At 40.5% G+C, this 27,485-nt stretch overlaps 2 protein-coding genes across 4 annotated transcripts; one reads left to right on the top strand and one right to left on the bottom strand.

Annotated features, from left to right (window-relative positions):
• Window positions 1-4,119: 4,119 nt before the first annotated feature.
• jpt2 (Jupiter microtubule associated homolog 2) lies at window positions 4,120-9,600 on the bottom strand. The gene is made up of 5 exons (XM_071474034.1): window positions 9,435-9,600; window positions 8,282-8,433; window positions 7,716-7,867; window positions 6,432-6,468; window positions 4,120-5,614 (listed from the first exon to the last, which is right to left on the bottom strand). Exons 1-5 carry the CDS (start codon window positions 9,488-9,490, stop codon window positions 5,370-5,372), a joined length of 642 nt encoding a protein of 213 aa, XP_071330135.1. The 5' UTR covers window positions 9,491-9,600; the 3' UTR covers window positions 4,120-5,369.
• Window positions 9,601-10,522: 922 nt separating this feature from the next.
• On the top strand, window positions 10,523-26,784 carry cramp1 (cramped chromatin regulator homolog 1). Of its 3 annotated transcripts, none has more exons than XM_071474029.1 (20): window positions 10,523-10,649; window positions 12,453-12,829; window positions 14,818-15,020; window positions 15,192-15,345; window positions 15,905-15,988; window positions 16,167-16,215; window positions 16,690-16,775; window positions 17,491-17,614; window positions 18,048-18,129; window positions 18,343-19,281; window positions 19,722-19,899; window positions 20,599-20,771; window positions 20,875-20,949; window positions 21,103-21,184; window positions 21,444-21,554; window positions 22,241-22,398; window positions 22,679-22,865; window positions 23,206-23,373; window positions 23,583-23,728; window positions 24,542-26,784. In XM_071474029.1, exons 2-20 carry the CDS (start codon window positions 12,454-12,456, stop codon window positions 24,653-24,655), a joined length of 3,489 nt encoding a protein of 1,162 aa, XP_071330130.1. In that variant the 5' UTR covers window positions 10,523-10,649; window position 12,453; the 3' UTR covers window positions 24,656-26,784. The 3 variants fall into 3 exon arrangements, with proteins under 3 accessions (XP_071330130.1, XP_071330128.1, XP_071330129.1); XM_071474027.1 differs by lacking the exon at window positions 10,523-10,649 and adding an exon at window positions 11,904-12,070; XM_071474028.1 differs by lacking the exon at window positions 10,523-10,649 and adding an exon at window positions 11,914-12,058.
• The last annotated feature ends 701 nt before the right edge of the window (window positions 26,785-27,485 follow it).

Raw genomic sequence — 27,485 nt, 5'->3', positions numbered from 1 at the left:
TAGTAGACCTATAATGTCTTCTGGTCACAGCTTTTTTAAGAAAATAAGCATAATATTTTCTCCATATTTATTTCAGTTTGGGTCTGTAGGCTACAAATTTAGAGCAAAGCCTGCATTACAAACTGAGGGTGACTAACGTGGGCATTTTCCAGGCAGGGACAGTGCAACAAAACAATGCTATTCGTTGAGTTATGGGAAATGTAGGATTCACAGTTTCGGAAGCTTAAACCACACGAGGGATTAAAATTAAGGTTATTTTAGCTCCTGCTACTCCAATTTTAATAATCTTTTTTCAGTTTGTCTCTTTAGTGTTCCCCATCTAAACTGGCGTGCAGTGTTTAATGGCTGGGGTACCCCTTTAACTTGAACATTTGAAACACTTAAACACAACTCATTGTTCATTATAAAATCTCTGAACCTTATAGACACTAAAAAGTATGTTAACATTCTTGTTTTACGTTAATACATATTAGCCTACATCATAATCGGTGCACATATAAACAAACCAGAAACAATGACCGGCAAAACAAACACAACAAAAACACAGAACACACAAAAACCAAGCACACAAAACAAAGAAACTGCATTATTGAGACACATTAATACATTTGTCAGCTCACTTGATGTTGGCTATATAAAACAGAAATGAACAGAAACCAAGCAAATCTTCATATTCAGCTATTAACTTAACCAGTGTGCTAAGAAAAAACATTATAAATGTTTTTATTCATTTATAAATGAATAAATGAAATTTATTCATTTATAATTATGAATAAATTCACATTATAAACACTCATTTAACTGTTCACTTACAGTTCCCATACATTTTATTTCACTAAATGGTGATATAAGTGGTCTCAGTGTCCTCAGTGGTAGCTAGAGCCCTGCCGGTTTTATTTTGGAAGCCCAAACCGGATGTTGTACCTTTTCCTTTAACAGTCTCTTGACCTATGTCCGCAGCAGTGCTTGAAGCTAGAATTTAATAATAATGACAATGCACTCTCTAAAAACGAAATAAAATGCTTCACAGTCTAGATGACAAATATCGGTTAAACACGACTAGAACTTATGAAACCTTATTGATGGATCATTTTTTTAAAATTTGCAAAAATTTGGTGGTTCATTTTCATATACTTACCACCTGACAGCATAAAAGTATTTCAGTTTAAAGTGTTTTTGTTTATCTGCCAACACATCCAGAGAGAGCAGCTCAAATTATTTAAATACCAGCAACACAAATGCCTCCTACATTTTGAAGACTAAGTTTTTGGTTTTAATAAAAAAGGACTCATAAACAGGTCTTGCCAGCAAAAGCCCAGTTCAATTTGATCAGTACTGCAGATTTGAGTCTTCAGGGATCAGACAGGCTATAGACTAACTAGCTATGAACATGCTATGCACAAAGGAAACCGCGTCAACAGTTCTGTTCCTGAGAAAAGTCAGTACGTAGTTTGAAAATGCAGTGAATACTGACAAAACTGCATCTCAGAGGGCACAATCAATAATCTTCTCAGTGTTCGTGTAATCATTTCACTTTGAAATGGCAGAGTATTAAGAAGAGTCAACAATCTGCTTGATCTTTACAGGGCGTATAAAACCATTTTTTTAATAGGTCATGTTACATTTTCCAAATCCTCATCGACATGAAATCCTCAACCACTGAGTCTGTTTATGACTAGGTATTTTTGTCATAAGATGCGGCTGAAATGTCAGCATTAACAAACAGTACATTAGATACTAGCTGGTAGATAATGATAGCTTAGATTAATGGCTGCTTAAGTATACCAGAAGCTCTATACTGAAAAGTGCATTAAGAGATGCAGATTAATTTTTGCCACGGTCAAAAAGGAACTTGCATCAACATTTTTTCCCATAACAGAACCCTGAAGTCATTTGATCTAGAAGTGGAGGAATTTAACTCTCCACAGGTCAGATTTGCTCAGATATTTGTAACAAATGCACTTTTTTCTGCAAAAGAGGTAAAGAAAGTTGCAATAATGAGGATTTTCTTTTGCAGATGGCTTTGCTTTTTATTGATTCACTGCCTTTAAAAAAAAACTTGATGTAAAATTATTTGCAAATATAAACTGCTGTTCCCTGTATAAAATCAATAATCTCATCTGCAGAATTTATGCCTGACATGACTAATGCTGTAACATGTATGAGGGAGAGCTACAAGACTGCACATGTATGGCAGCATACAAGGTATGAGAGTCACTTCTGTAAAGTAGAATATGGAAAAAAGGGAAGCAGTCGAAAGCAGACATCTTTCACTTGAACTTTCTTTCAGTTAGACAAGTGTAGCTGGGGCTATTGTTTGCCATGGAGAGGATTAACTATGGAAACAAAAACTGGTCGATGAAGCATAAAACCCGCATAGAGGGTGTAGAGCTCCTGTGTCAAATACATCTTAACTAGATCTGCGCTAAACTGACAGAATTCAAAGCAGTTGGTCACACCGAATGTCTGGGTTCACGTTCATACCTGTAACAAGGTCTAAATGATAAAACCTCACGTGGTACATCTCAAGTTGCCGCCCCGGAAGGGAGACATCAATATTAATGTACAACATACATATCAGCAGTCCTGCAAGCCCTCTGCAGCAACCATTCAACTGAGTTAAGAGGATTCATGTCGGAAAAACTAAGAAACACCACCATTTAAATCTACCACATTGAAGTACATCTCCTGACATCAGCTGGTATGTTTCACAGAACACAGCTTCAGTTGTCCTTCTTGTTTCATTCAATAGGTGGCAGTGAAATACTAACAATATTTACACACAATATTTCACACCATTCATCAGTTTTGGTGGGTGGCCCCTGGAAACCAAGAAGCAGACTGAGGTTTAGGTGTTACACCAAAGTGTGGATGGACCAGACTGAAACTCGCAACTTAAAAAAACTTGGGCGAATTTAAGCTGCGAAAGATGAACATCAGTTTTCTTAGCATTTCAAATATGAAAACCTGATGTTTCCTTGGTCACTTTGTTTCTTTTATTATTTGTTTGGTTCTTAATTAAACGTCTTACTGACAACATTACCTTGCTCTTCATTACGACTCAGGTAATGAGTTACAATAAGCAGACGACTTTGAGAGTGTTGGGTCAAATACAGAAAAAGTGATGAACATATTGAGCTTTTAGTAGATGGAGTTAGATAAACTCAGTAACCACACAGCCGAATTTCACCAAACTGCGGCTTGAAAAGACCTGAATGACTGACAGCATCTGTGTGGGTGTAGGACTGATCACTTGTCCCATGTTGTTAGTAAATGCATCTTGCATGTAACATTCTGTATCATTTTAAGTCAACCAACACATGAATTGTTTGGCCATTTGCTCTTATATCACACACACACAAGTGCACAGTAATCATGTTTGAGGAGTTTACACTAATGCCTTTAGTCATGTCATGAAAAATCAGTTGAAACTTCTAATCCAGACAAACTGCACGTGAAAGAGGCCAAAGCTCATTTTATGGTGATCATATACATAAGCTAATGACCTGTGAGCTTACAGACTGCACAAAACCAGTCCAGCTTGCAATCTCTGGCTTTGGTTTTCAAGAAACGTATGCCAAAATATAGCACCTTTCTTTTAAATTATAAAATGTTTTTCATACTTAAATTTGAAGTATTAAGTATGGGCTCAAACAGGATTCTTACGCTTCTCATTATCTGTGTAGTCACGTGCACAAACATTTTCTCTTGTCTTTTAGACCAGTGCTTAAAGGAGAAAGATCAAATAGTACTGCAGATTCCAGTGTGTAGCTGCAAAACTAAAACTATATTTTCTTCCAAGGCATAAAGTGGCCATTTTGTCTTAGAACAAGCAGCTTGCGCTGAGTGCTGCCAAAGGGCAAATCTGAACAAAAGCATCAGTGTCACTGATTCAAGAATTAACCATAAATCTGGAGCACAGAACACATAGCTTGAATTTTACATTTACACTGATCCAGACAAACATTTAACTCGGTGTGTATAATATTTCCATTTTTAGAAAGTAAATTAAACATATGCACTTCATCTACAACAGCCCTTTTAAGTTTTAGTTACTATTGTGTTAAATTTTAGTAAAGTTAAAAAAAAAAAAAAAAAATGAAATAAACACACTCTAAATGCAAAACAACAGTTTTATTGCAATACACAGGATTTCTTTCTTCCGCTGTGCTCATTGCCTGCCAGGCACATCAACACACTGGGGACAGGCTGGCACCAGAATACCATGAATGTGCGTCATGAAGTGAGTGAAAAGGTGATTATCAATGAGCCCACCTGGACTCAGGTAGGCCACGCGCTTGTCCAGAGTTCACTTGTCTTCAGCCGTTTTAATTTAAAACATAAACAGAGGCCTACCCCAAGCAAAAAAAAAAAAAAAAAAAAAAAAAAAAAGAAGGCATGTTGTCAGATAAAGCAAGCAATGAGGACAAAGCAGAAAGTACCTGCACAATACATTCGCATAAAATCAAAATGGAATTTGTTTAAGGAAGCGGAAGCGTTTGGAGTTAACAAATCATTCATCTTTGTTTCAAGGTCAATTTTTAGCATCTCTCCCTAAACAGAGTTTGTGCTCTGACATCAGATCATTAATCTAGACACATGTTGATATTAGGGACAAGGCATAAAGAACACTTACATGATATAAGGCTTCTGATTATAAAGTCATTGGTTTAAGTCCAACACATGTATTATTTGGAATAACTGCCAAACAAACGGTTTTATGTGGCCATCCAATAAGGATCTGGCAGCGCATAAAAAGTGGCACAACTGGGACTCCCTGAAACATTTCACATATTACATTGGTGAAAAGATCTAGTCACCCCCTCCTATCTGAAAACATTAAGGCTTAAAACAAATATGAGCAATTTGAGTCGGCTTCAAACTTGCGCAAGGATTTTAGTCACACCAGATCATTTAAAGCTTCTTTCAATGTCTTAACCTCTCTTGAGATGCAAAAAAAATTTTCAAAATGACAAATAACCTTTAACCAAACTACATTTCCATATGATAAAACATAGAAACAGTGAAAATGTAACCGCAATATTGAGATTGAACAGAGTTACAGTCAAAGTAACCAAGTAATAGCTAGTCTGTTGATTGATTGATTGGTGATTGTATGATTGCAGGTTTCAATTAAGAATAATATGAAGACTTGGACTAAGAGCAAGGAACCAGAAATAGGACTGAAAGTGCAAGAAGTTGAGGAAAACAGGAACAGAAACAGGTGTGACAAACAAAATTCCTGGTCTGTGTTTTGATGTACAGGTGAAATAACCGTGGGGAGAGGAGTGTTGGAATGAGAGAAGATTAACAGGGGAGCAGACAAGGAGTGTATGGACACAACAGGGAGGAGTGGTGTGTTCAGCTGATCAGTAGAATACCACACTAGATTTTCCCCCAGGTGGGTTGAGGACCCTATTGTGAGAGCGAGGCCTGGGACCCAGGTGAGGCTCGTGGTTCTTCAGTGAGGTCTCATCAGGAGGTGGGGAAGAGGAAGGAGTAGGTTCAGGCTCTGGTGGGGCTGACACAACAGCAGGCTCTTCCTTGGCTGGCATGGGAGCTGGGGGGGCAGGTTCTTCCTTCACTTCAGGTTGGCTGACCTTGACTTCAGGTGCTTGATGAGAGAAAAAAGTGTTTTACGGAAATGCTAGAGCAGAACAATAGACTAAAAACAAATGAGCCATTTCCACTTGTACATTTCGGAAACCACATTTTTAGAATCACATCTGAGATTAAGTCACATTTGAGATTCAAGTGGAATAGTAGGAGGATAGAGTTGATGCACTCAATACCTGCACCCATACTTAATGAAACCAGTTTTATTCTTAACACGAGAGGCCAATGAGAATCCTGCTATAGATACTGCAGTATAGATTTCGAATCATAAATGCCTGTTGACATGATCGCTGCAACATGTTTATATCACATTCTCTACAGTAACCATTCTTATGGTCTTTCATGCACTTTGTAATACAAGGGACAGGGAGAAGGTCCACCTTGTTCCATTAGTAAATATGTGACTAGCAAAGGTGGCAATGGGAAGCACGTTTACAGTTGAAATGGCTTTGTCAGATTTGTGTTGTGTCGCTAACCCCAACCCTCCTTTAAGCAGAAGTATAAATCTAGCAATTTCTTATTTTTTAATTTTTTGATCTTTCTGACCTTTAAAGACACAGGTCAGTGTTTTAGATGCATTTACAGGTAATAAAACCCATAAGCCCAAAACTTAAGAAAAAGAAAATTACAGATTCCACGAACTATATGAAGTGGACTGGGGTACTATAATGAAAGGTAAGTGGTCCAGATTGGTCTAGCTGCATAGTCACACCCTTTAACAGCACTGAATGCTGACAATGTGACAACAACAACTCAGTATATCACACAAATCTGCCTAAGAGTTCACATGGACACTTTACTTTTGACAATCTCACCTGGTGATTCAGATTCAGGCCCCACACTTAGATTGTCCTGTAATCAAAAAAACAAAGATAAGACATGTCTCATTCTGTAATCAATGAAAAAAATAAAATAAAAATAACACAGGCTCTCTTGCTCTTGCATTTTAAAGCTAAAGCAGCTGCTCAAATTCAGTAAAACAGTTCAATTGCCATGACCAATGGTCCTTAGGGGTGAAAGTATTTGTCTCTCATTTACACATTCAGGCTACTAGCCTTGGCCGGTTCTCACTTGAAAAAGATTTTAATTCCAACAAGACTTTTAACTTTTTAAATAAAGGAAAATGAGAACATTAAAGCTACATGTTTATAGTAAACACATCTGTATTATGGATGTACACAATATGCACTCTGTGTCAAAGATGAAACCAGTCATACGTAGCAATTACGTGACAATTACTCATGCTTTAAGTGGTTTGACTGAGCTGGCAGCTCAAAAATGTTCCACTAATGCAGATTAATTTGGAAGATCCATAAACGTAGAAAATCCATTATATTTCATCGTAGATTGCACAATAAGTACAGCTTATTTGCATTTTCTCCTTAAACACAGAGTGAACAATAACTAATAATGATTTTACGCCAACCAGGATAATACAATGTAGGAAAGAAACTGTTTAAGTCATGCAGTTATGGGCAACACACTATCGTCATACCAAAGTTATGTGACAGGGAAATTATAGTAAGTATTTCTACTGGTAAATTTCCCTAGTCTACCATGAAAGGGGTTTTCCAAATGAACCCAAGCACAGTAATATGTAACTGCAAAAACATTTTCCAAAATCTTTAAAACATACCATTTGCCCAAGCATGATAAAAACTTCAGTATGTTTACATGCCTGTTTTGCAAGGCTGCATGCAAACAGCTGCATGGAATATCAACACTATTACCAACCTCAAATTGTGAAATTAAGTGGTTAAATACAATCGACTCAGAGTTAAGTGACAATACTCTGATTGTGCAAAAACTATTGAACAATGAAGAAGACTGCTTGATACAACTGTGTCACATACTAGGCAACACAGTTGCTGTCAAGTTTTATTGGATAGTATAGATGAGATAAACAGCAGGCTTTAGACCCTGACTGCAAAGAGATAAGACCATTAATACATTTTTAAGTTGGGGTGAATTATTCCTTTAAAAACTCACTAGGATTATTACAAATAATAATAATAATAATAATAATAATAATAATAATAATAAAATTTAAAAAAAAAAAAGTCAAAGTGGACTATAAAATCTAGGCATGCATGGCCTACCTTTGGCTTATTCGGGTGGCTTTTGCTTGGGCTTTGCACAGGTGCACTTTCTGCAGTACCGAATATGTTGCTGGATACTCCACCTGGTGGCAGGGGTCTCTGTGGTTGAGCAGGAGGTTCAGATTCCCCAAATATTCCACTACTTTTCCCACCTATCAAGTATTACCAAGACGTGTATTAGATTTTGCAGCAGTGACAGTGACACAATGATACACTCAACTTTGACACATTCAGGTTTGGAGGCTAGCGAACCGCACTGCCCATGTGATGGTCCTGCAGAGTTATGACGTTAGGATGCCATGTCAATGCCAGTAAAAAACTGTAGGATAAGGTAGTGAGGGTGTCCCTTTCCAAACAGTTCCTGTTTGAAAACTCAGGGCAATTGTCAACAGTAGACAGTAGACACACATCTGACTACACAAGATCCTTCAAATCTGGAGGTGGATTACATTCAGGCACAGTGAACAGTGAAAGTGTTTTTACTGGAGTTATCACATTATTGTAACAGTTTTCACACCCTGGACATTGATAGATGGTTAGACTGGCACTGCCTCAGCAGGTCTGACCTGGAGGATTGGAGCGTCTGGGTGCACTCTGGGTCTCCTCTGGGGGAGCAAAAACTTTAGAGGCCATCTTATTAGGTCTTCTTGTTGCAGCAGAATCATCTTCATAGCCACCAAACAGGTTACTGGAGCCACCTCCAGGAGGCTGCAACACCCTACAAAGGATAAAAGAATATAGGACAAGTTTGATAAGATCCTTTTCAGGTCTTATCAAGATCAATTACCATGTACAAGAGTGACCTGGAAAAGACTGACTTCGAAGAGGCAGACATAATTTTACTGGTTTGCTTGGAAGTAATGTTGCTAAATGAGAACAGAATGTATATACTGTGCCAATTTCTTAAAATAACCAGAGATCTGTTCATCTTTGTCAAATGTGAGAGTGGACACTACTGTTTTCAGAAAGTCTGAGTCATGGAGGTCCCTATTTACCGATTGCTGTTAGAAACATGAGGTCATTTTTTTTTTTTTTGCACCATGGCACTAAAAGGGGGGGAAGTAGAAAACAGCGGGTAATCTAGCTATGACTATGTTACAGCACAGCCTGCATCTTAAACCAACGCAAGCAAATAACAGGTTATTTGATTATGTACCCGGGAATGGCGCCATACGTCTGAAAACTCTTAAAGCTATATTTTCTCGCGTAATTAGAAACCACAACATACGTGAACTAGACTATTTAGCGGTGCTAATCAAAGGACGACCGCTTTCGAGTCAAAAAGAGGAAACCGAACCACCTTTAACTAGAACAGTGAGGCCACAACGCCGTTGTTGGCGAGTACAAAGAAGAGCAGTCTGAGGAGGCTTTCACACTTCCGCAGGCGCAGCAGACAACGCCTGGTCGGTTAGCATAAAAGCTAATTCTTGACTCTTGAGTTTGCTAACCGAGGACAACTCAGACCAAGCCAACTGGAGTTGAGCGACCAGTGACCACACAGACATTTTGGTCCCTTATAACGTCGTTGAGAGCTATGTTAAGGAGGCATTAGCAGAAAAAATGTGGTGCAAAAAGCTAGGAAGAGCCCCTGTCAAATACCGTTAACCTACATTGAGATACTAGCTGACGGAGCGGCTAACTGTAGTCCAAATAAAGCACTGTTGGCCATAATTTTCACAAAATACCGAGCTACGTGACCATATGTGTCATATTCTTCACCTCGAACTTGGTTTTGAGCCAGTATCCAACCCCTGAAACATGTTCGTCGAAGTCATAGTGGTATTGTTTTGAGCCTTCAAGTTTCCGAAGACAACTTCGTCAGTTTGCCAACTGGACGACCAGCGAGTTCCTGCTGCCTGAGCCCAGCCAGACTCCGTAGTGAGGAATTTCAGTCCACCCGACTGTGACACAGAGGAATATGATTGGTCCTCCGCCAGGCGACTGAGTGACGCGGTGCGCTCGTTTCTGAGCACCTGACATCCCTCCAGATAAGTGGACTACGTAATCCATTACATCGAAGACTTTTAGGACAGAAATGTGCTTTCTTGACAACAGCAGTGAAGCCGTAATTGTTTTTGCATTACATCTGATTTGTACACCGGTTGAATACATGTAAGGCTGTATTCGGGTGTTATGTAAAAAACAAAACAAAACAGAAAACTCCACCCTGCTGGTCTGTCAAGGTATAATTAAACAACTGCCACCGTGTACTGGTCTCGAAGTACGACGCTTGTTTTTATTGAGCTGCTTGGCCGGAACAAGGGAATGAGAGTGAGTTTGAACAAAACTAGAATAAAGCACAGATTCTATTGATTGAAACACCTTTGTGTCAGATTTATGGCAAGCTAGCGCGTTGTAGCCATAATTACAGTAAGTGTTTTTGCTGTCTATCGTAAATATCAAACCCTGACACCGCTCGGCGAGGTAATTTTGGGCGTACGGTAGGATAAATTCAAGTGCGTCCTCTGAAGTCCTGCCTATTGATTTGATCATTAAAATGTCAATCACTTTATGGGCGGAACTTCTTTTTTACAGCGCCAAAAACCTCCATAGCGCTGAACTAATCCCGGCGAAATAACGCTTGATTACTGAACAAAAAAGTGAGACGATTTAAGAGTAAAACTGGCTTTGAACTTTGAAATTAACAATCGGGAAACTTGTACGGCATGACAGGAAGAGAATGGCAATTGGTTCTTCGCCGTAGCTCCGTCACTTCCGATTGGTGGAACCTCTTGACAATCAAATTCCAACCGTCAGCCTCCGGTATTTCTGACCAATCAGAAGCTTTGTTTTCGAGTTGTAGTGGGCGTGCCAGAGCGTGTGGACAGCCGATCCGCAGGAACTGTCCTCGGTAACAAGCAGTAGGGTTACCGTCAGCTAGCGATGCTAGTCTGTATGTCGGTTGGGAATACCACCAACAGGCTTCTACTACAGGTAATTCCTAAACTTTTATAATGTTATTTATCTGACAAACTGTGTGAGGGTCCGCATAATAATAGTCATTATGTTACAAGCAGGTTTTGTAACGTAATGGGTTGTTTAACTGTCATAGCGTCAACGTTAGCTAGCCAACAACAGCAGCCATGCTAGGTACCACGTTATGTATGTCACATTTAATACATCTTACAACGAACATAATGACAACAGTTGGTATAAATAACTTAAACTATTACCACGGTGCTCTTCTAAAGAAAAGTAAACTTTCTAGTCAAATTCCAGACCTGTGATTGGATTGCTAAAACCACTAGGCTGTTGGGACTGTAACATTGCAGATGGGATATGCAATGTAACTTTGTGAAACAGATTACACTATGGTGTTTTAGAGAGAGATTAGGAGATTTTAGATTAACCTCAAGATACATTGAAACGATAATATGACGATGTCGTTGAATATACTCCAAATTTGAGTTTAATTCGGCCAGTAATTTTGCAATAGCTTGAAGATGTAAAACCTTAGGAGCACAAGTAAACATAAACCTATCTATCTAGTAGTTCGGGCTCTCACTGATGTCAGATCTGTTATCTTTTGAGGCTGAATTTGTAGATTTTTAGATGACCTAAATTACGGATTTAAAGGCTGTGTTTGAATGGAGATATATTCCTCATCATTTTCAAGCCCAAGGTACTCATATGTAATTAATCTTTCTTTGTTTGGCTTTATCATGCTGTCATCGCACTGCACCGCCCTCCTCCTAATTATTCATAAATAAATAAATTAGAACATAACAATTGGGCAAACACATTATTATACATTGTGTTCTGTTTCCACGTAATAACACTTTGTTCAACAAATGTAATAAACAATATCTTGATGTGCAACGGGCACATAACGCCTGGTCCTGATTTTGACTTACTATTAATTATTTTTAAAAGGCGATGATAATCTTAGAAAACAGAGTATTGTCCCAAAGTATTACAATTGCAGGATGTGTATGAAATAAGTTGTTTTGCAGACATCATTTCTGCAGGCGATGGTGACGTAGTGACAAGCAAAGTCCACTTGCATACGGGTTAATAGAGCTGTCTATACTTACCAATTCAAACGAACTGTCCTGACATTTGTCATTGTAAATTATTCTTCTTTGCATGCAGTAAATATGTCACATTTGTCGTTGGTTTTATAGTTTTATTTCTTGTTGCAAAGAAGCATTGAGTAATGTTGTTGCTGATAGAAAACAGTTGAACTGCGCAGAGAGTTCAGCTCAGTCGAAGCAGGAGCAAGGAGAGGGCAGAAAGCGGAGGGATCGGTGTCGGTTTTATTATGCTCAATTTGATCGAAAATTGCCAATATAACCGGTCGGATCCATGGTGAAGAGAAAGAAGACGTCGCCTACTATCGACGAGTACGAAAATGGGTAAATTTGTATTTGAAATTAACACTTTATTTAGAGGTCGAATGCACCGAGGGGTTTTCGTTGTCGTTTCTGCAGGGCGCTAAACTGAAAAGCGCTCGCATTTGAATTTAGTTGAAATTCAACCTAAAATATTGCCCATTAGAGCCGAAAGACACTTGGTTAAACACTGCCGTCAGTTACTGAACTATTTTTATTGTTGAATATAATTTATATCGAGACGTTAATTGCATATATTTGGTGTTGTTTTGTCGGGACTGGAGAGGGGATTTGAAACAAACAGCGGCGGCCATGTTGAGAGACAGTGAACGTCGTCTTTAGAAGTTAATTTTGCACATCGCTTTGTTACTAATGTGACAGAATTTCCCTGAATATGTTCTGGCAGCATGACACCTGGCTCCAGGGAGGGGATCGGTGTCGATGGGAGGAGGAATCCGTCCAGAAAGCCCGAAGGTTGCGACGAGGAGGAGAGCGGAGAGCAGGCGAGCGAGGAGCGCAGTACAAAGGGAGACGACGGAGTGGAAATTCTTAATCCATCAGCCACGGCTCTCAGCCCCGGTTCAGCCCCGGTCCTCCCCGCCTCTCCGCCGAACCGAACCGGGGCAGGCTCGATCCAGCAGCCCCAGACCTCAGCGGAGTCCGCCCCTCCGTGTCACGACCAGCATCATTTTCTCCGATCAAGCGTTCGACCTCCGAGTAAACGGATCCGGAAGGATTCAATCGGCTCAACCATCAATGGACATGGCGGGGCAAAATCGAAAGGTACCGTAGGTGACCCTCTCGGAGAAGTACTTAAACAGCTGGGATTAACAGGGGGTCCACTCTCAGTTTTGACTGTGCCGCTGTGTTTACAGTTTGTTAATCTGTGGTGGCTGAAGTGATGCTGTTTGTGTACAGCCCCTCTGGGCCACGGGCTGGGTTGTACTCTGGGTAGATTTCTGGCTGCTCCGTCCCCAATTGCAACACCATCCTAACATTTGTTTGAAAAGGAGAAGAGTCAGAGGCCAGAACTTGAATTTCAATTAGGATGTCAACTGGCTATTTGTGGTTCTTGGAAATATGACTTTAATGTTTTAAAAGCAGGGGACTGTCATTATCATCTGAGTGTAGAAGTAAATCACACAATCAATTTTTATTGTTGTTTTTTAGAGAGTAGAACAGAGAAGATGGTGGTTTTTATGGCATTCACCCAAAGATTTTCTATCCACTAATCCAACCAATTGTGCTTGTGTCATTTCAGAATTTTTTAAAAATATTAAAAATATTGTAATTATGTTTATTTTATCTACACATGCCTGAACACACAACAGTGATGAAAAAACAGATAAAGATACCTTAGTGGTACATTCTCATTGTAGCAAACCTCATATACAAATTGTAACTGAACTGAATTGCACCATTGCATGTTATTTGTTATAGTGGTTTACTGGTTTTCTTGTGCATATAATCTGTCTGATGCTCTTTTCTTTAGTAACTTGCAATGTGAGTGATTTGCTGAAGCCTACAGGAGCTGTCATTAGTGAATTGACATAGTAATACTGAGCATCTGAGCAATGAAGTAAAGCTGGAGATGACGTAAGGCTCTCAGGCTTTACTGAATTTTTTACTGAAATTGAAGAATTGCCCCAGTGATTATCATGAATAATGATACATTTTAATGGAGAAAGCGCTTGATTCAGTGTATCCATGTAAATAAGGCATCTCCCATTGAGTGTCCTCCTTAGTCTCAATACCACCAATTTCACAAGAGGCAAAGAAAAGGTGGAGCAGTGGGGTGGGGCAGGAGGATTAATATCCACTATGTTGAAACTTAGAGTAATCACCGTGGTTTCTGTTTATGTGAGAGCCTGTCACTGACACCTATACCTTTATCTTCCTTGCTGAAGGATTTTGTTTTTGCACACAAAATTAGTTTGAAATTATTCATTACTTGTTTCAGTGTGTTTTTGCTTTTGTATGATTATGCTGCTCTACAGTAACAATCTGTCAGTTTTTTTTCTTTCTTTAAAAATTACTTTAAAAGTGAATTGGACTGGAATCCGAAAGTAAACACATACGATATGTTGTTGAATTAGTGTGCTCTGGTTTGTTGTTGTTGGAAAACAGAACGAGACAGAGATTTTTTTTCATCCAATAGATTTAGATTGAAGTTTTGACGCCTTGAGAAAAGAAGTCCTACATATTTTGATATGATACTATATTGGTGCACATCTATTCTGAAGGAAACACATCTAGGTTAATGTCGATGAGCCTCACACACATTGCATTTGTAAATGATCACCCATTTTGGCTGAGAATACAGTTGCCTTAGTATAGCACAGTGCTGCAACAGCAACTGCCTCAGTGTTTGTGATAATGCCTCCTGGCATTGTGTTGTGTGCTGGGGTAAACTTGGCCATTGGAGCCCACCACGAGTTGGTTTTGGACCTGTTATTGTAGACCTGGCCGTAGGGACTGATTGCTTTTCCTGCCTCCTCGCCAAACCTTAACCACAGAGGGGGGAGCTCTGCAGGTTGTGCACTGTAATGGCAGTGGGTGGCTTTGCCTGCATGTATTTTACGTCTCCCAAACCACACACCTCAGAATTACAATTGTATTTTCTTTTCCATGCTATACAAAACAGCCAGGGCAGGCAACCAAAACATTTGGCTCAATCCTTACATTTTTGTACTCTGATATTTTAAGTTGTGTTTTTCCTCTGAATGTTTCATTACTGATGGGCTTGTGGCCTCCTTTACTCTGTGAAACAGGCGCAGAGAATGGCTCTTCCTCCCAGGGGGCAGTGGGACAGTCGGGGCCTATGGCCGGCTCCACAGGGGGAGTGTCCAAGGCATCCAAGGGCCAGGGGTCTGCGGAGAAGGAGGAGCAAGCTGGTAACCAGAAAAGGGCCCGTCGGCAATGGGAGTCTTGGAGCGCAGAAGACAAAAACAGCTTCTTTGAGGGGCTCTACGAGGTAAAGAGTAGAACCAAATAGTTTTTACAAATGCATTCTACCTTATGTGGCACAAACTTTTACTTTAATTGTTGGCATTTGTTGTCATAGGACACTTCAAACAAAGTTAAAACGTACTTTCATATGTATCTTTTGACATCTTATACTCTCTTCTTCTGCTCTTGTCTCCAGCATGGGAAGGATTTTGAGGCTATTCAGAACAACATTGCGATGAAGTACAAGAAGAGAGGCAAGCCAGCTAACATGGTGAAGAACAAGGAGCAGGTCCGCCACTTTTACTACCGTACCTGGCACAAGATCTCCAAACACATTGACTTTGCCAATGGTGAGCTGCCCTTTATCTTTGTCACCCAAAAACAGATAGGACCTTACAGGTGTCTTGAAAAACTGTATTTCTTTTTGAGAGTAAGAGCTCCAGATCCAACATTTTTTTTTTTTTACAATATTAACATGTGACTTTTACTCTGTATCATCTTGTCACCCTTACCCTGTTTTGTGTGTTAGAGCTGTGAGAAAACTTAACATGCCAGTTGTATGTGTTCTGGGCCTTAGATAGTGATATTTACATGGTAAGTCATTATGGGAAGACAGTTAGTTGTTCAAATCTATCAGTTCAGATATTTATTCATGTTGCTTCAGGTCTGGCCTTGTGGATTTGTTTTAGCAGTCCCTCTTATACATGCTACACTAATGTTTATGTTGCACCTTGTTAGACAGGGAGACAGTACGAAAACATGTTAAAGAATCCTCCCAGATAAGCTTTAGCCCCTTTCCCCTACAAAACCTCTCAGTGTCACTGGCATGTTATCTTCATGTAGCATACACATGCCTCCTGTGTTGCTGGATACGGCAGTGTTGTGACTTGTGTCTCCTTTTTGTCTCAGTGTACTCCAGAGTGCTGAAGAAATCCTCTCAAGAACTGTACGGTCTCATCTGTTACGCTGAGCTCCGCAAGAAAGTTGGAGGATGTAAGTGTAGGCTGTATGCATGCCTTTCTAAACTTGTTTTGTGTGTGTGTTTTCATGCTGTTAGATTGGGACACATGGGATGTGATTAAACGCTACACACTCCCAGTCATGGGGGACAGCTGCTCCTGCGAGACAATGTCATAAATGGCTCTCTGGCTTTGTGTTTTGTCTTTGACAGTAATGGATGATAAGAATGTGGCAAAGCTGAATGAACTCATCCAACAAGGGTAAGTCAGGATTAAAAATGATCAAATGCATAGCTCACCGTTTTTGTAAACTTTAAAGAACGCAAAGGGTCTTTGTAAATGTAAACATGTAGGATTGTCAGTATGTAGTATGTAGTGAGTTCATAATGAAATATGCCAAATTCAAAAAAATGCTTTAGCAGCAGCAACACTTATCCCAAGTGGACCACTAATATCACTGACTGATATTTGAAGGGAATTTTTTAAATATTATATAACATGGTATAGAAAATATGATATGGTACATTATTACTTACTACATGGCTGCTGTCTTATAAAATGTTCTTGTTATTTTGTCTACTCCTTGTGCAATTGTTCAGCTAATTCTGTACGAGTCCATGTTTATGTGAATTACTAGCATTCTTCCTCTCCTCCACTGAAAGGTGTAATGTGATCCAGAAAAGTTGTCCTGTTAAAACACTGAAGATTTCTCTGCTCCTCTGTCTGTTTGACCAGGGCCACCACCGTGCGCTCAAAGGGGAGGAACTTACGAATCAAAGCCCCCATGTGCCGTGCACTGAAGAAACTTTGTGACCCCGATGGTGAGCACGGGCATGCAGAGACACCCAACACGTACTATATACATAGAAAGTAAACAAACATCAGTGCTGAAAATACAAACCGTGGCGATGGCGAGGCATAGGGTTTGTGGGGGCGGGGTTTTCTGGCAATAACAATGGCAGCGTGTGGGCTCGTGGCGTTTCCATGGTAACTCCGTGGGAGCAAAGTGATTAGGAGGAGCAGGAGGGAGATGATGGAGATGACTGGTCTGACCGGCTGTCATCAACCCCTCTGTTCAGCAAACTTAAAGAAATCATTTCCTTTAATCAAGGATGGAAAATCAGAATCCCACTGTTTGCATCTGCCATCTTTCTCATGTAGTCTGTTTTTATTTTCATTGGTATATCAGTACTTTGCGAAAAATCTTGGCAAACAACTTTGTTCTGGTTTGTTTGTTTCCTCCTCAGCACCACAGAGTTTGGTTACAATCTTTTCGTTTCCTGCTAATCCATTAAGCATGAAAGTTTGCAAGAGAGAATTACTAACTTTTCAGTAGTTGCACTGTCAACTGTAGTGTACTTCTCATGTAGTGTTATTGTGGCTCTTTAGTTTTTTTTTGTTTTTTTTTGTTTTTTTTTTTATGACTGCTCTGGCTGGATGCCTGCTCTCGCTCTTTAAAAACACCTGACCTTGTCCTAGGAAAGAACTTGGTTGTTGTCTCTCAGTCAGTCTCACTGTGTCTTTGTGTCCCGGCAGGAGTGAGTGATGAAGAGGACCAGAAGCCGGTGCGCCTACCCCTGAAGGTGGCAGTGGAGCTACAACCACGTAGTAACCACTCCTGGGCCCGCGTTCAGAGTCTAGCCCACAACCCTCGCCTCAGGTGAGGCTCAGCCATTAACTAATGTGTTTAGAGGAGTCATAACACTGATGCAAGCAGGAGCTGTTTTGAAAGTTCCCTATTGGCGCCTCCAGAAAGTGCCAACATCTGACATTTGAGTCAGATACTTGAGTTGTGATATAAGAAATAAATTCACAAACATTCACGTTAGCCATTGTTTTCAGGATCAGTTTTCTGGCAGCACACCTCAATAATGCAATCCTAGTTTCCACTGAGACTGACCCAATGACTAAAGTTGATTTATATTGTCGTATGTGAATATTTAATAAGTCATTTGCTTAGCATGAGATCTGGATATTCTTTATATGTTAGGTGCATAAAACCTAAAGAGCTGTTCTGAACTGTCCTACCAGAGGAGCAGCGTGTAAATCAACAGCTTTCAGCTATCAGCTCTTTTTTGTCTTTTCCAACCCAGGATGGTGGTAGAGCTCCATAGGAAAGTTTCCAGCCTCATTGAATATCTGAAGCAGAAGTGGGCGTACCAGGACGAGCGCATTGTATCCTTTAACACAAAGAACAAGACATGTCATCAGTCTATTTCATTCAGCCAGCTGCTAGTAGCACCCTACAATATGTTACACCACACAATATTTATAATCATCTTTAGTGTGTGAATTGGAGCTGAGCAGAGTTCTTGCATCTCAGCTATAAACATTCTAGGGTGATACCGGTTTCTGTCAGTTGTGTTGTTCTTAACACTTATGTTTCAGCTTAAGAGTCTCATGGAGAGAGAGGCTCTGGAGGGCAGCCAGTCCAGCACAGTCTCTCCCAGCAAATCCCAGCCAGATGAGCTCTTTCTTTTCCCTGCTGAGAGCAGCACCTTGACCACGCTGCCTGGTGTAGCACGTGTGGTTCACTCCAAGGCCTCCTGCACTGTACACTGGTTAGAAAGTGGCAAGAACCGGCCTAACACCAAGGAATTGCCAGCTGCTCAGATCCTGGGCATCCACACGGCTCCTCCACCTAGGACTGGCACCAAATCTGGACGAGGAAGCGCTGCTGCTGGTGCTTCAGTGACTGTATTGGGAGATACTCGGCGAACTGAGCCCCCTAATCTTGAACCTTCACCAGACAGTTCTGCAAAGGTAGAGGACAAGCGACCTCTGTCTGTTTCTGTCCCTGCTTCCTCTCAGCAGACTGTAGCTCCCAGAGAAGAGGGAACTGGGCTGGGACCTTCAGAGGGGGGCAAGACCTGTACTGGTGCAGAAGCCAGTGGTGGATTAGCTGGGGTCAAAAGCGTGGAGAAGTTGTGTGGTGGTGTAGAGAGCACAGAGTGCAAAGAGGAGCAGAGCACCAGCACCTCTTCCCCAGAGGCCAACCAGACTCCTCCAACCAAACCTCCGATGACTGGCTCAGAGGAGGGAGTGTCACAGGGCTCTGCACCAGCAGCCAAAGAGCGAACCGTGGGGCAGATCAGAGAGGAGGGCTGGAGTGCCCGTGACTCAGAGAATGTCACCTTGGCTGAGCTCTACTTGATGTTTGGGAAACCGGGCAAGCTGCAGTTGGAGTATGAGTGGCAGCCCGTTGCAGCTCCTTCCAACAGCCTAGAAAATGGACAAGCCTTGGCACAGGCCAAGCCCAGCAGGACACACCGTGTTTTGCGCTGCCTGCTCAAACTGGTTGCCACTGAGGTCAATCCTAAACCTTTGGTAGGGATTAACTGTTACTTCTCATAGTATTGTTGCTGGTGTCCAGACACTCTTTTTAATCTTTTTATGGACAAAAATATTGAATATCAGGATTTTCCTGCACAAATATCTTTCAAATTCAGATAATTCAAGTTTAATTTATCAAACATACAAACAAGGATGAAGACTTGGAATGTATTAATTCCAGTGGCATGAAAGAAGAATGCAACTTTAAGCACATTGTTTTTAAGTGGTCCTCAGGTGCCACACAGCATATTCCTGTGAATTCACAAAATTGCATTGCTAAGTGTGCGAATTCTCCGTGAAGAGATAAAGGTTACATTGTCAGCTGATTTACGACTGGGACCTGCTCTCTGTGCCGCCTTTAAACTGCAGTAAAAACATAATTTAGAACTTAAAATGTAGAACAGATGGTGTCATTAATGTGTCTTCTCCTCCAGGCACCAGAGCTGTGCTCCACAGCCACATCACCACTCAAGACCCATCAAGAGGAGCAAAACCAGGCTCTCACACCCCCAGGAAAGGGGCCCATAGCAGGTGTTCGCAGCCCCAACTGTGGCCGGCAGCAGGCCTCTGTCCGAGGAGCCAGGTTACACCTGGCAAATGCTGGAGCCTCAGGTATTTGTTTCTCTCCCATACTCTAAAGCTACTACTATAGGCACTAGAAATGCTTTACCCTCAGTGTAGCTGATGTCCTGTAAAGATTGTAGCTGTAATTTTTGACAAAATTTTGGGTTTGAGTTGACTTGAAATCTATATATTATTAAAGATTGGTTGAGACAGATGGCTGCCCACCCTGAGCCTGGTTCTGCCCAAAGTTTATACCCTTTTTATAGGACGGTTTTGCCACTGTCACCAAGTGCTTGCTTGTGGTGGGAATTACTGGGTCTTAAATAACATTATAAAGAGTACAGTCTGGACTGTATATGAAAAGTGCCCTGAGATAACTTTAACAACAATTATGATTTGGCACTATATAAATAAAATTTGATTTGACAGTGCAGGATATGTATAAGATGAATCATAACTTACATCGCATATATCTAGTTTGTCGCTTGATTAAGTCCCATGTAAGTCTGCTGACTTTACTGATACAGGGACTTAAGTCATATGTGTTTGCGCTAATGATGCTGTAGTTATTTGTTTGGTGATGGGAATTAATTATGACGTATAAGTTCTTCCTGCTTCAGAGGTCATTGTTTGGATATTTACTTTGTGTAACGTGTTCTCTTGGGTTCTGTTCAGTAGCTTTATACATTATTCTCAAATAATGTCCCTCTTCACATGACATATTTTACTTGTTCTTCCCCTCTTCAGGTGGACGCAACCTTCCCCGCTCTCTGCTTGGGTCGACAGTTGGCAGCGACTCAGAGGGCGGTGTGTTTGCAGTTCCCACCACGCTGCCCCCCAACAGCTCCCGGCACAACAGAATGTTCTCCCCCAACAAGGAGGCTGAGCTGGCCTTCAGGCAGCAGCTGGACTCCATCAGTGTACGACAGAGCAAGGCTTAATATTTTGCATAGTACAAAGACTAAAGTAATGTATTGTCCACATGAATGTGCAAAGATGTTAATATATATTTTTTCCTTGTAGATGCAGTCAGATCTTTTCCTTTCTAGACAGAGAAAACCTCGGAACAGGCAACTTCGGAAACCACTTGTAGTTCAGGTAAGAGAAGAGCAGAAAGGTGTTTTACTTTATCCCTTCAGTGTTATTGAAGTGAACATCATCTTGATTGGTTTCTTAATACAATAATTGTGCATCTGTTACATGTTGCTGGGTCATGATGGGCTAAAAAAGTTACTTCTGTCTTATCCACAGCGAACACTGCTCCCACGAACTACAGGAGACACTCCTCAGCATGTCTGCTCCTTCTCCATCCTCTCCAACTCCTCTGCCACAGGTACACTGCAGACACCAGGATCCTACAGTATACTGTCTGCAGAGGATGGAAATGTTTAGTGCTAAAGGAAAATGATTGTACTTTTCCTACAGTGATGTGTAAAACTTTTCTTCTGAAATGAAGACCCTTGAATTATTAATATATTTACGTTGGTAATCCACTCAGCTGCTGTGCTCTCTGCACATAACTCAATATCATTTCTCTTTCACCAAGAACTTTGCTAATCTCTCGCTCTCTCACTTCCTGCTTCTTCCCTCAGGAACTGGATCTTTCCGGCCAATCCATACTCGCCTAGCTCCTCCCCCCCGCCCCTTAATTTCCAAAGTTACCCCTGCAGCACCCAGCTCTGCAGCGGCCAGCCAGCTCTCCAGTATGTACCACTTCTATTAATCTATTTTCCTGTAGTAGTATTCTTTTTAATTTAAACTGTTTAATTTTGGATAAAGCATAATTTATGGTGTGCTGTTGAAGTTTTAAGTTTGAGTATCGGTTTTCTTTATCCTGTAGTCACAGTAAATCAAAAAGAGCACATATAGATAAGCTTTTTCCTTGTTTGCAAATTTTCCTTTAATTGGATTTTAAACATAGAAATTTTATATCTATCACTAAATAGCCTGAAAAAAAATAGGACAACTACATATACAGCAAAATTAAACCACTTGAAGAGAGTTAATACTTCTTTATCAGAAGTAACTATCTCCATTACAAATGAGTTGGAGTTCGCACTCCGTCTCCTGGTTAATGGACACCAACAGTATTCTTAATTTCAAGCTTTTGCATTATTTTTCTATGGTTTGAGAAACTGCTTCCTGGATCCTCTGGATTTTTATCCAAAATTGAGTGAGTTTCAAAATATATGATGATATGTATATGATATGAAGATTGTTTTTTTTTTTTCCCCATCGCCCATGCTTTCAATTTTTATATTCAAATTGTCGTTGAGTTTAATTATTGAAACGTTAAATGACACGCAAGTCTTGCCTACTGTTAATACTTATCAGGTATATGCAGATGTGACAAATCCTTTGTGTTTCTAAATTGTTTCTGCTCATTCAGGTGCCATTGACCTGGCAGCTAAATCTGCAGGCATCATTCCTGGCAGTCCCTGTCGAGAGCTGGAGTCTCCCACTGTCGATAACAGCACTCTGCTCGCCACCACACCTATTGCTGATGCTCAACCAGACCCTCAGCTCCTCCAGCAAAATGTCCCAGAGGTCAGGAGTGCAACACACACACACAAGTACACAATAATACAAACCTTCATTTGGGGCAATTGTCTCCTCAAATTTCTGGCAGTGGTGGACAAATCAAACTTGCTGTTTGGATCAACAGAAAAATGGCTTTTATGTTACAACTAATTTCCAAGTAAATTAATTGAAAAACAGTTAACAAGGTTGATTGACACCAACAATCATTTATATTCATCTATGTTGTACACAAAACTCCTCAAAAATTTAGCAGCCACATTAAGTGTGCAGCTTTTTCTTTCCACAGAATGGTGTGCCTCCACCGTCTCCTGGAGTGGCCGGTGGTGGAGACTCACTCCTCTCTCCACCCAGCGTAGCCTCACTCCTGGACATCTCTCTGCCTGGCCCGCCTGAAGAGGCTCTAGCCCCTGGAGAACCTCAAACACACATCAGTGACTCCATCATCGAGCTCGCCATCAACTCTGCCCACTATGGTGGGTTGATGTTTCAACGTACATGCAGACATTTAAAGAGGGTATATTATATCTAAGTAAAAATGAGAAATGACTACAAAGAAAACTTGACAAACAAATTAATATTAAACTGAAGTTATATGACTGGTGTGTAGTTTCTTTATTGAAATGACAAGTAAGAACAGGTAGGAAAACCTTTGTAGTCCACTGGCAGGGAAAAGAGGTGTACCGGTTTTAAAATATGCTCAGTATTTTGTGGAAGAAAAAATATGATTGCATGCAACAAACTAAGCTTTTGACCCCTCAGGTTTATTGAACACTTTAAGTGACAGCTCATGGCTGTTTGTCTCTTCTGGTGCAGGTGAGGAGGCAGCGCTCTCTCCAGCCAAGCTGACCAACAACGACGGCTCCAAACTGTTGACCTCGTCTCCCTCAGTCAGCCCGTCCCGAGGCTGGATCCCATCACCCAGCCATGACCCCCAGTGGTACCCCAGCGACTCATCTGACTCCACATTGGGATGCCTTCTCTGTAAATCTTTTTCTTGCTTAAATAAACATCCACAAATGGATACTATTAAAGAGCTCCTGCACTGCAGGGCTCTGCTTTCTTTTATGTCAATGAAAGGTGTAAAACCAGCTTTTTGATAAATGATTAGTTTTGCGCAGCATTCAAAATTCTAATGCTGAGTACATCGAATCTATCTCGATCGATCTCTGTTTCTGTTTTTCTCCTTCCAGCCAGCATGGTCTCTCCTGATAAGGCCAGGCGGACCACCCTAACCCCCTCTGGCCCCTCCAGTGGCACAGCTTTGCTTGGTCCTAGCCTCCTGGACTGCAACTCCCATGATTCATTTCAGTCCCGTGGCCTTCCTGATGTGGCAGAGGTAAGATGAGCTCTTTGACGTAAACTGTATCTTCAGACTGTATCTTCAGCAGCTTGAACCTCAAAGTGACCTGAAGTCATTCATTTTCTATGTGTGCCAACATCTTTTTGTGCAACTTTATGGTAATGAGCTATGATGTGGTGTGGCAGCTACCATTCAAAATGTAGAAGTGCTCCACTCTGATGATTGTGGTGGCAGGTTTCCCCATCCTTTACAACATGTCCCTGTTTGCTTATAGGAACTGATGTTAAAAAAAAAAAATAAATACATGGAACATACCTGACATTGTAGGATAACTTATTTGGTGAAAATAATAGGTAATTGCATGCTAACCAGCCCCATAGTATGCAAAACAGTGTTGCTTGAGAACTTGCGAATCAGTCAATAATTTTATGTGTTTGTCATTCATGCAGTTGACTTACACCCTGCTTGTGGTCAGTTGGCACAAAGATACCGGCTGACATGTCTGTTTGCTTTGTGGGCCTTTTAAATACAGTTGGAATTTTATCTATGTCACAGTGCTCATGAACTTAATGAGTGGTCAACTTCAACAGCAAATTTTTCTGCTGTTGCAGCTTTTGGTTTGAATGCACAGTGAGAGATTAGCAAGTGGAGAAACGCACTCTGCCTGTCCTTTAAAATTGGCCTTTTATGCAGCTCTTTCCCCTTGTAATCCACCTGATTAAATAAATAACATTTTATGTTTTTAAGGGTCATTCACACCTGTAGTTCAGCTGATTGGCAACAAGGCAAAAAAAGATGCATTGTTGCCGCTGCTGATGTACATTGAAAGCTCTTTGGTTATGTGTGCAGATGGACTCTCAGCTGGCTTGTATGATGAGTGAGAGCAGCGTGGACTACATCGCTCGCTTCAATGACCTGGCTCAGGAGCTGGCTGTGACCGAGCCCTCCATTCCACCGCCCTGAGGAAGACAGGACGTTGCCCAACTGAACCATGGCCATCTGGAGGACATGAGTCGCTGAGTGACTGGAGGATGGGTTTCTCCTCAGTGTCTAGACTGTTGGCCCGCTGTCGCTTCTACACTGAGGAAAGGACAGTTGTGGACAGAGACCAGCCCCTAAAAGCCATCCCTGCCCCGTTTATAAAAGTGCAATAATAACGGTGAACCATGACCATTGTGCAAAGCGAGTTCAAAATGCGTTGGTTTCACTGAACTGTTCTTTAAGGTGAAATGCCCTTTAAAAACAAACACTTTAGAAAACAAAAGCGTTTACAAAACACAACCTCATGTACAGGAAAATACTATGCCATATCTGAACAAAATATTTTCACTGATCTTGTATGTCTCTTCCTGCTCTTTGTGTGTGCGTGTCTGTGTGTGTATGTGTGTGTGTGTGTGTGCGTGTGCGTATGCGCTCTCAGATTGACCCCCAAAATGTGTAAAACCTCCAAAATGTGCAGTTCAGATCCCAGTTGATGGCAAACAGCTGCTGCAGGAGGATTTTGAAAGTAATGGCAGTGAGAAAGAGACTAAATGTAGTGAGATACCTCGTACAGTCTCTTCAGTGGCCTCAGTTGCAAAAGTGGAGCACAACACAGCAGGGCAGGTAGAAGTAAAATCCTTTGCTCCTGCCCTTCATTTCATGTGCTCTTCATCTCAATCAGTTCAGGTTTTATTGGTTGAATTTTAGGAACATAGTCTGCGATGTGTGTTTGGAATCAGGTTCTTCATTTCTTACAGCCACATGCAAAATGGCAGCTTTTTGTTGGGTGACCACATTTGGAAGTCGCTCTACATGTGATCATCTGCAGCTACTATCCTTGATTTTTGTGCTGAAATCATATCAGAGTTCAAACTCCATCGCCAGTTGCTTCATTAAGTTTTCATTGCTTTTAATGTATGTTGAGGTAATAATACAGATTGAAATGGCCTTTAGGTTGGTATGCTGTTGCATAAACAGGTTGCAAAGAAATATCAACTTCCTTCTTTTACATATTTATTTCTTTCTCATTTTTACATGTTAATGGTATACCAGACATTTAATTTTGGTCTCATTTTTTTTTTAAAACTTGTCACAATAAATGGGAATCTTATTGCTCAACTAAAGAGAAAATACCACCGTTGCTCATTAATTGAGCTCTTTTGCCCATGTGATCAACTATATATTTATTTTAAATACCAGACTAAAATTTTAAATGTCTTGGGTACCTCTGAGCTCCTAGTAGTATTACACTCCGGCAAAACTCCACAAGAGCGAGCAGTAATAAAATCTAACACTAAAGCAAAGCCATAGTTAACACTCCACTTACTCTTGATGTTTTAAGTCTTGCAGTCATTCTTGAATCACTAGTAAAATGCTCTGATTGGTTGTGTTTGAAACATGAATGATTGGTGATTGATAAGTACTGATATTGAACACTATGGCTAATGTCAACATGATTGGCTTCTAAACATGTTCATCATTCCTCACTGTGTATGTGCTTCGTGTCGTTTCACTGTGGTTCACAGTACCATGTACACACACGTACCATGTTCAGTCCAAACTCATTGCAGTCAGATGTTCTCTAACTTTCAATTAACCAGCATCATCAATATGCAGTATTGTAAACATCTTGTCTCATCAACACGTTAAACTTTTTTTGTAAGTGTAAATCGTAGGAGAGCTCTTGTTGTCATTCCACAAATGGTATTAAAAATGTTGGTCTCCTTCAGCACCTTGGGGGCTTTGACTCTACAATGTAAAAGCTCTTTATTTATCTGAAAAGGGTTCATCTTCTCACACTAGAAAAGAAACAATGAAGATGATTCTTAATAAGGAATGAACAGCAGGTTTTGTCTTTGAATCTGGCATGTTTTTTTTTTTTCTGTTGAAGGATTTATTTGTACAAATGGCAATTTCAGTATTCACTGCGCTTTTGTAATATATGTAAATTGTTATTTGGACTATTTATTGTTAACATTTCAGAAAAAAAGTGTTTTTTTCTGCTTAACTTAATATTACAGATGACATCTAAAAAGGAAAAACCTGTTGTTTAAAATTTTCAGTTTGTAAAAGGTGTTTTTATTCTGTGTATAAAGATAGTTATAAAATCAGCTTGTTTGTTGTGTTCATTGTGTGTAGTTTGTGGGAAAACTAGTTCAAATGCAAACTATTACATGGATAGTGTGGGGCCTTTGGGATATTTGTCATCTTTTCCAAAGATAGCTGAGCATTTTCTCTGCTGAATCCCCAACTAACCTTGTTTAAGAAAATAACGCCCCCATGAAAACACAGCAATTCATTTAGGTAACAGGAAAATACTGAAAAATAGGGTGGGATTTGGGATGTTGCTTGTGTGGACTCAAAGTTATAAAACATGGGTTGAGAAGCGCTTGAGTCAAACAGGAAATCAAACTGACCGCTAAAAAAAACTTGGCTCTGCAGTTGTTTTTCTGGGCAGATAAGCAGTGTTTCCTTCCTTTATATGTACTAAAATCACTTTGTTTTGAGAATCATTTTCATGTGGGTGCTCAGTATGCCATATGGTGCAGATGACCAAGTAACAACATGTCAGGTGGTGTACCGCATCTCTTAGAGAAAGAGTGCCTTTCTAACTAGAGCATGTGTTTTACAGTAGACTAACACACTGTTTTGGGTAGATCCTCTGCCAAAAAAAACATACAGGATGCCTTCATCATATCCTGCTTTTTGGTTGAGAAAATTTTTCTTATATTCGTTCATACAGTTGCTACCAGAAGGCTGTTGGTAGTGTGATTTTTACCAATTAAATCCCATCTGACTCTGACTTGAGCGT

The sequence above is a fragment of the Trachinotus anak genome, unplaced genomic scaffold (genome assembly GCF_046630095.1).
Source record: "Trachinotus anak isolate AG129_WGS33_773 ecotype Australia unplaced genomic scaffold, CSIRO_AGI_Tana_v1 ptg000003l, whole genome shotgun sequence".
In the NCBI taxonomy this organism is placed as follows: Eukaryota; Metazoa; Chordata; class Actinopteri; order Carangiformes; family Carangidae; genus Trachinotus; species Trachinotus anak.
Note: the sequence above shows the minus strand (reverse complement) of the source record. Positions and strands in the feature narration are given on the sequence as shown.

Coding starts and splice junctions, on each gene's coding strand:
- cramp1 (XM_071474027.1), top strand. CDS start 12,021: ATGGTGAAGAGAAAGAAGACGTCGCCTACTATCGACGAGTACGAAAAT. Junction 15,021..15,191: donor TCTTTGAGGGGCTCTACGAG/GTAAAGAGTAGA, acceptor TCTTGTCTCCAG/CATGGGAAGGATTTTGAGGC. Junction 23,729..24,541: donor GCCTTCCTGATGTGGCAGAG/GTAAGATGAGCT, acceptor TTATGTGTGCAG/ATGGACTCTCAGCTGGCTTG.
- jpt2 (XM_071474034.1), bottom strand. CDS start 9,490: ATGACTTCGACGAACATGTTTCAGGGGTTGGATACTGGCTCAAAACCA. Junction 8,434..9,434: donor GGCTCAAAACCAAGTTCGAG/GTGAAGAATATG, acceptor TATCCTTTGTAG/GGTGTTGCAGCCTCCTGGAG. Junction 7,868..8,281: donor CAGACGCTCCAATCCTCCAG/GTCAGACCTGCT, acceptor AATACTTGATAG/GTGGGAAAAGTAGTGGAATA.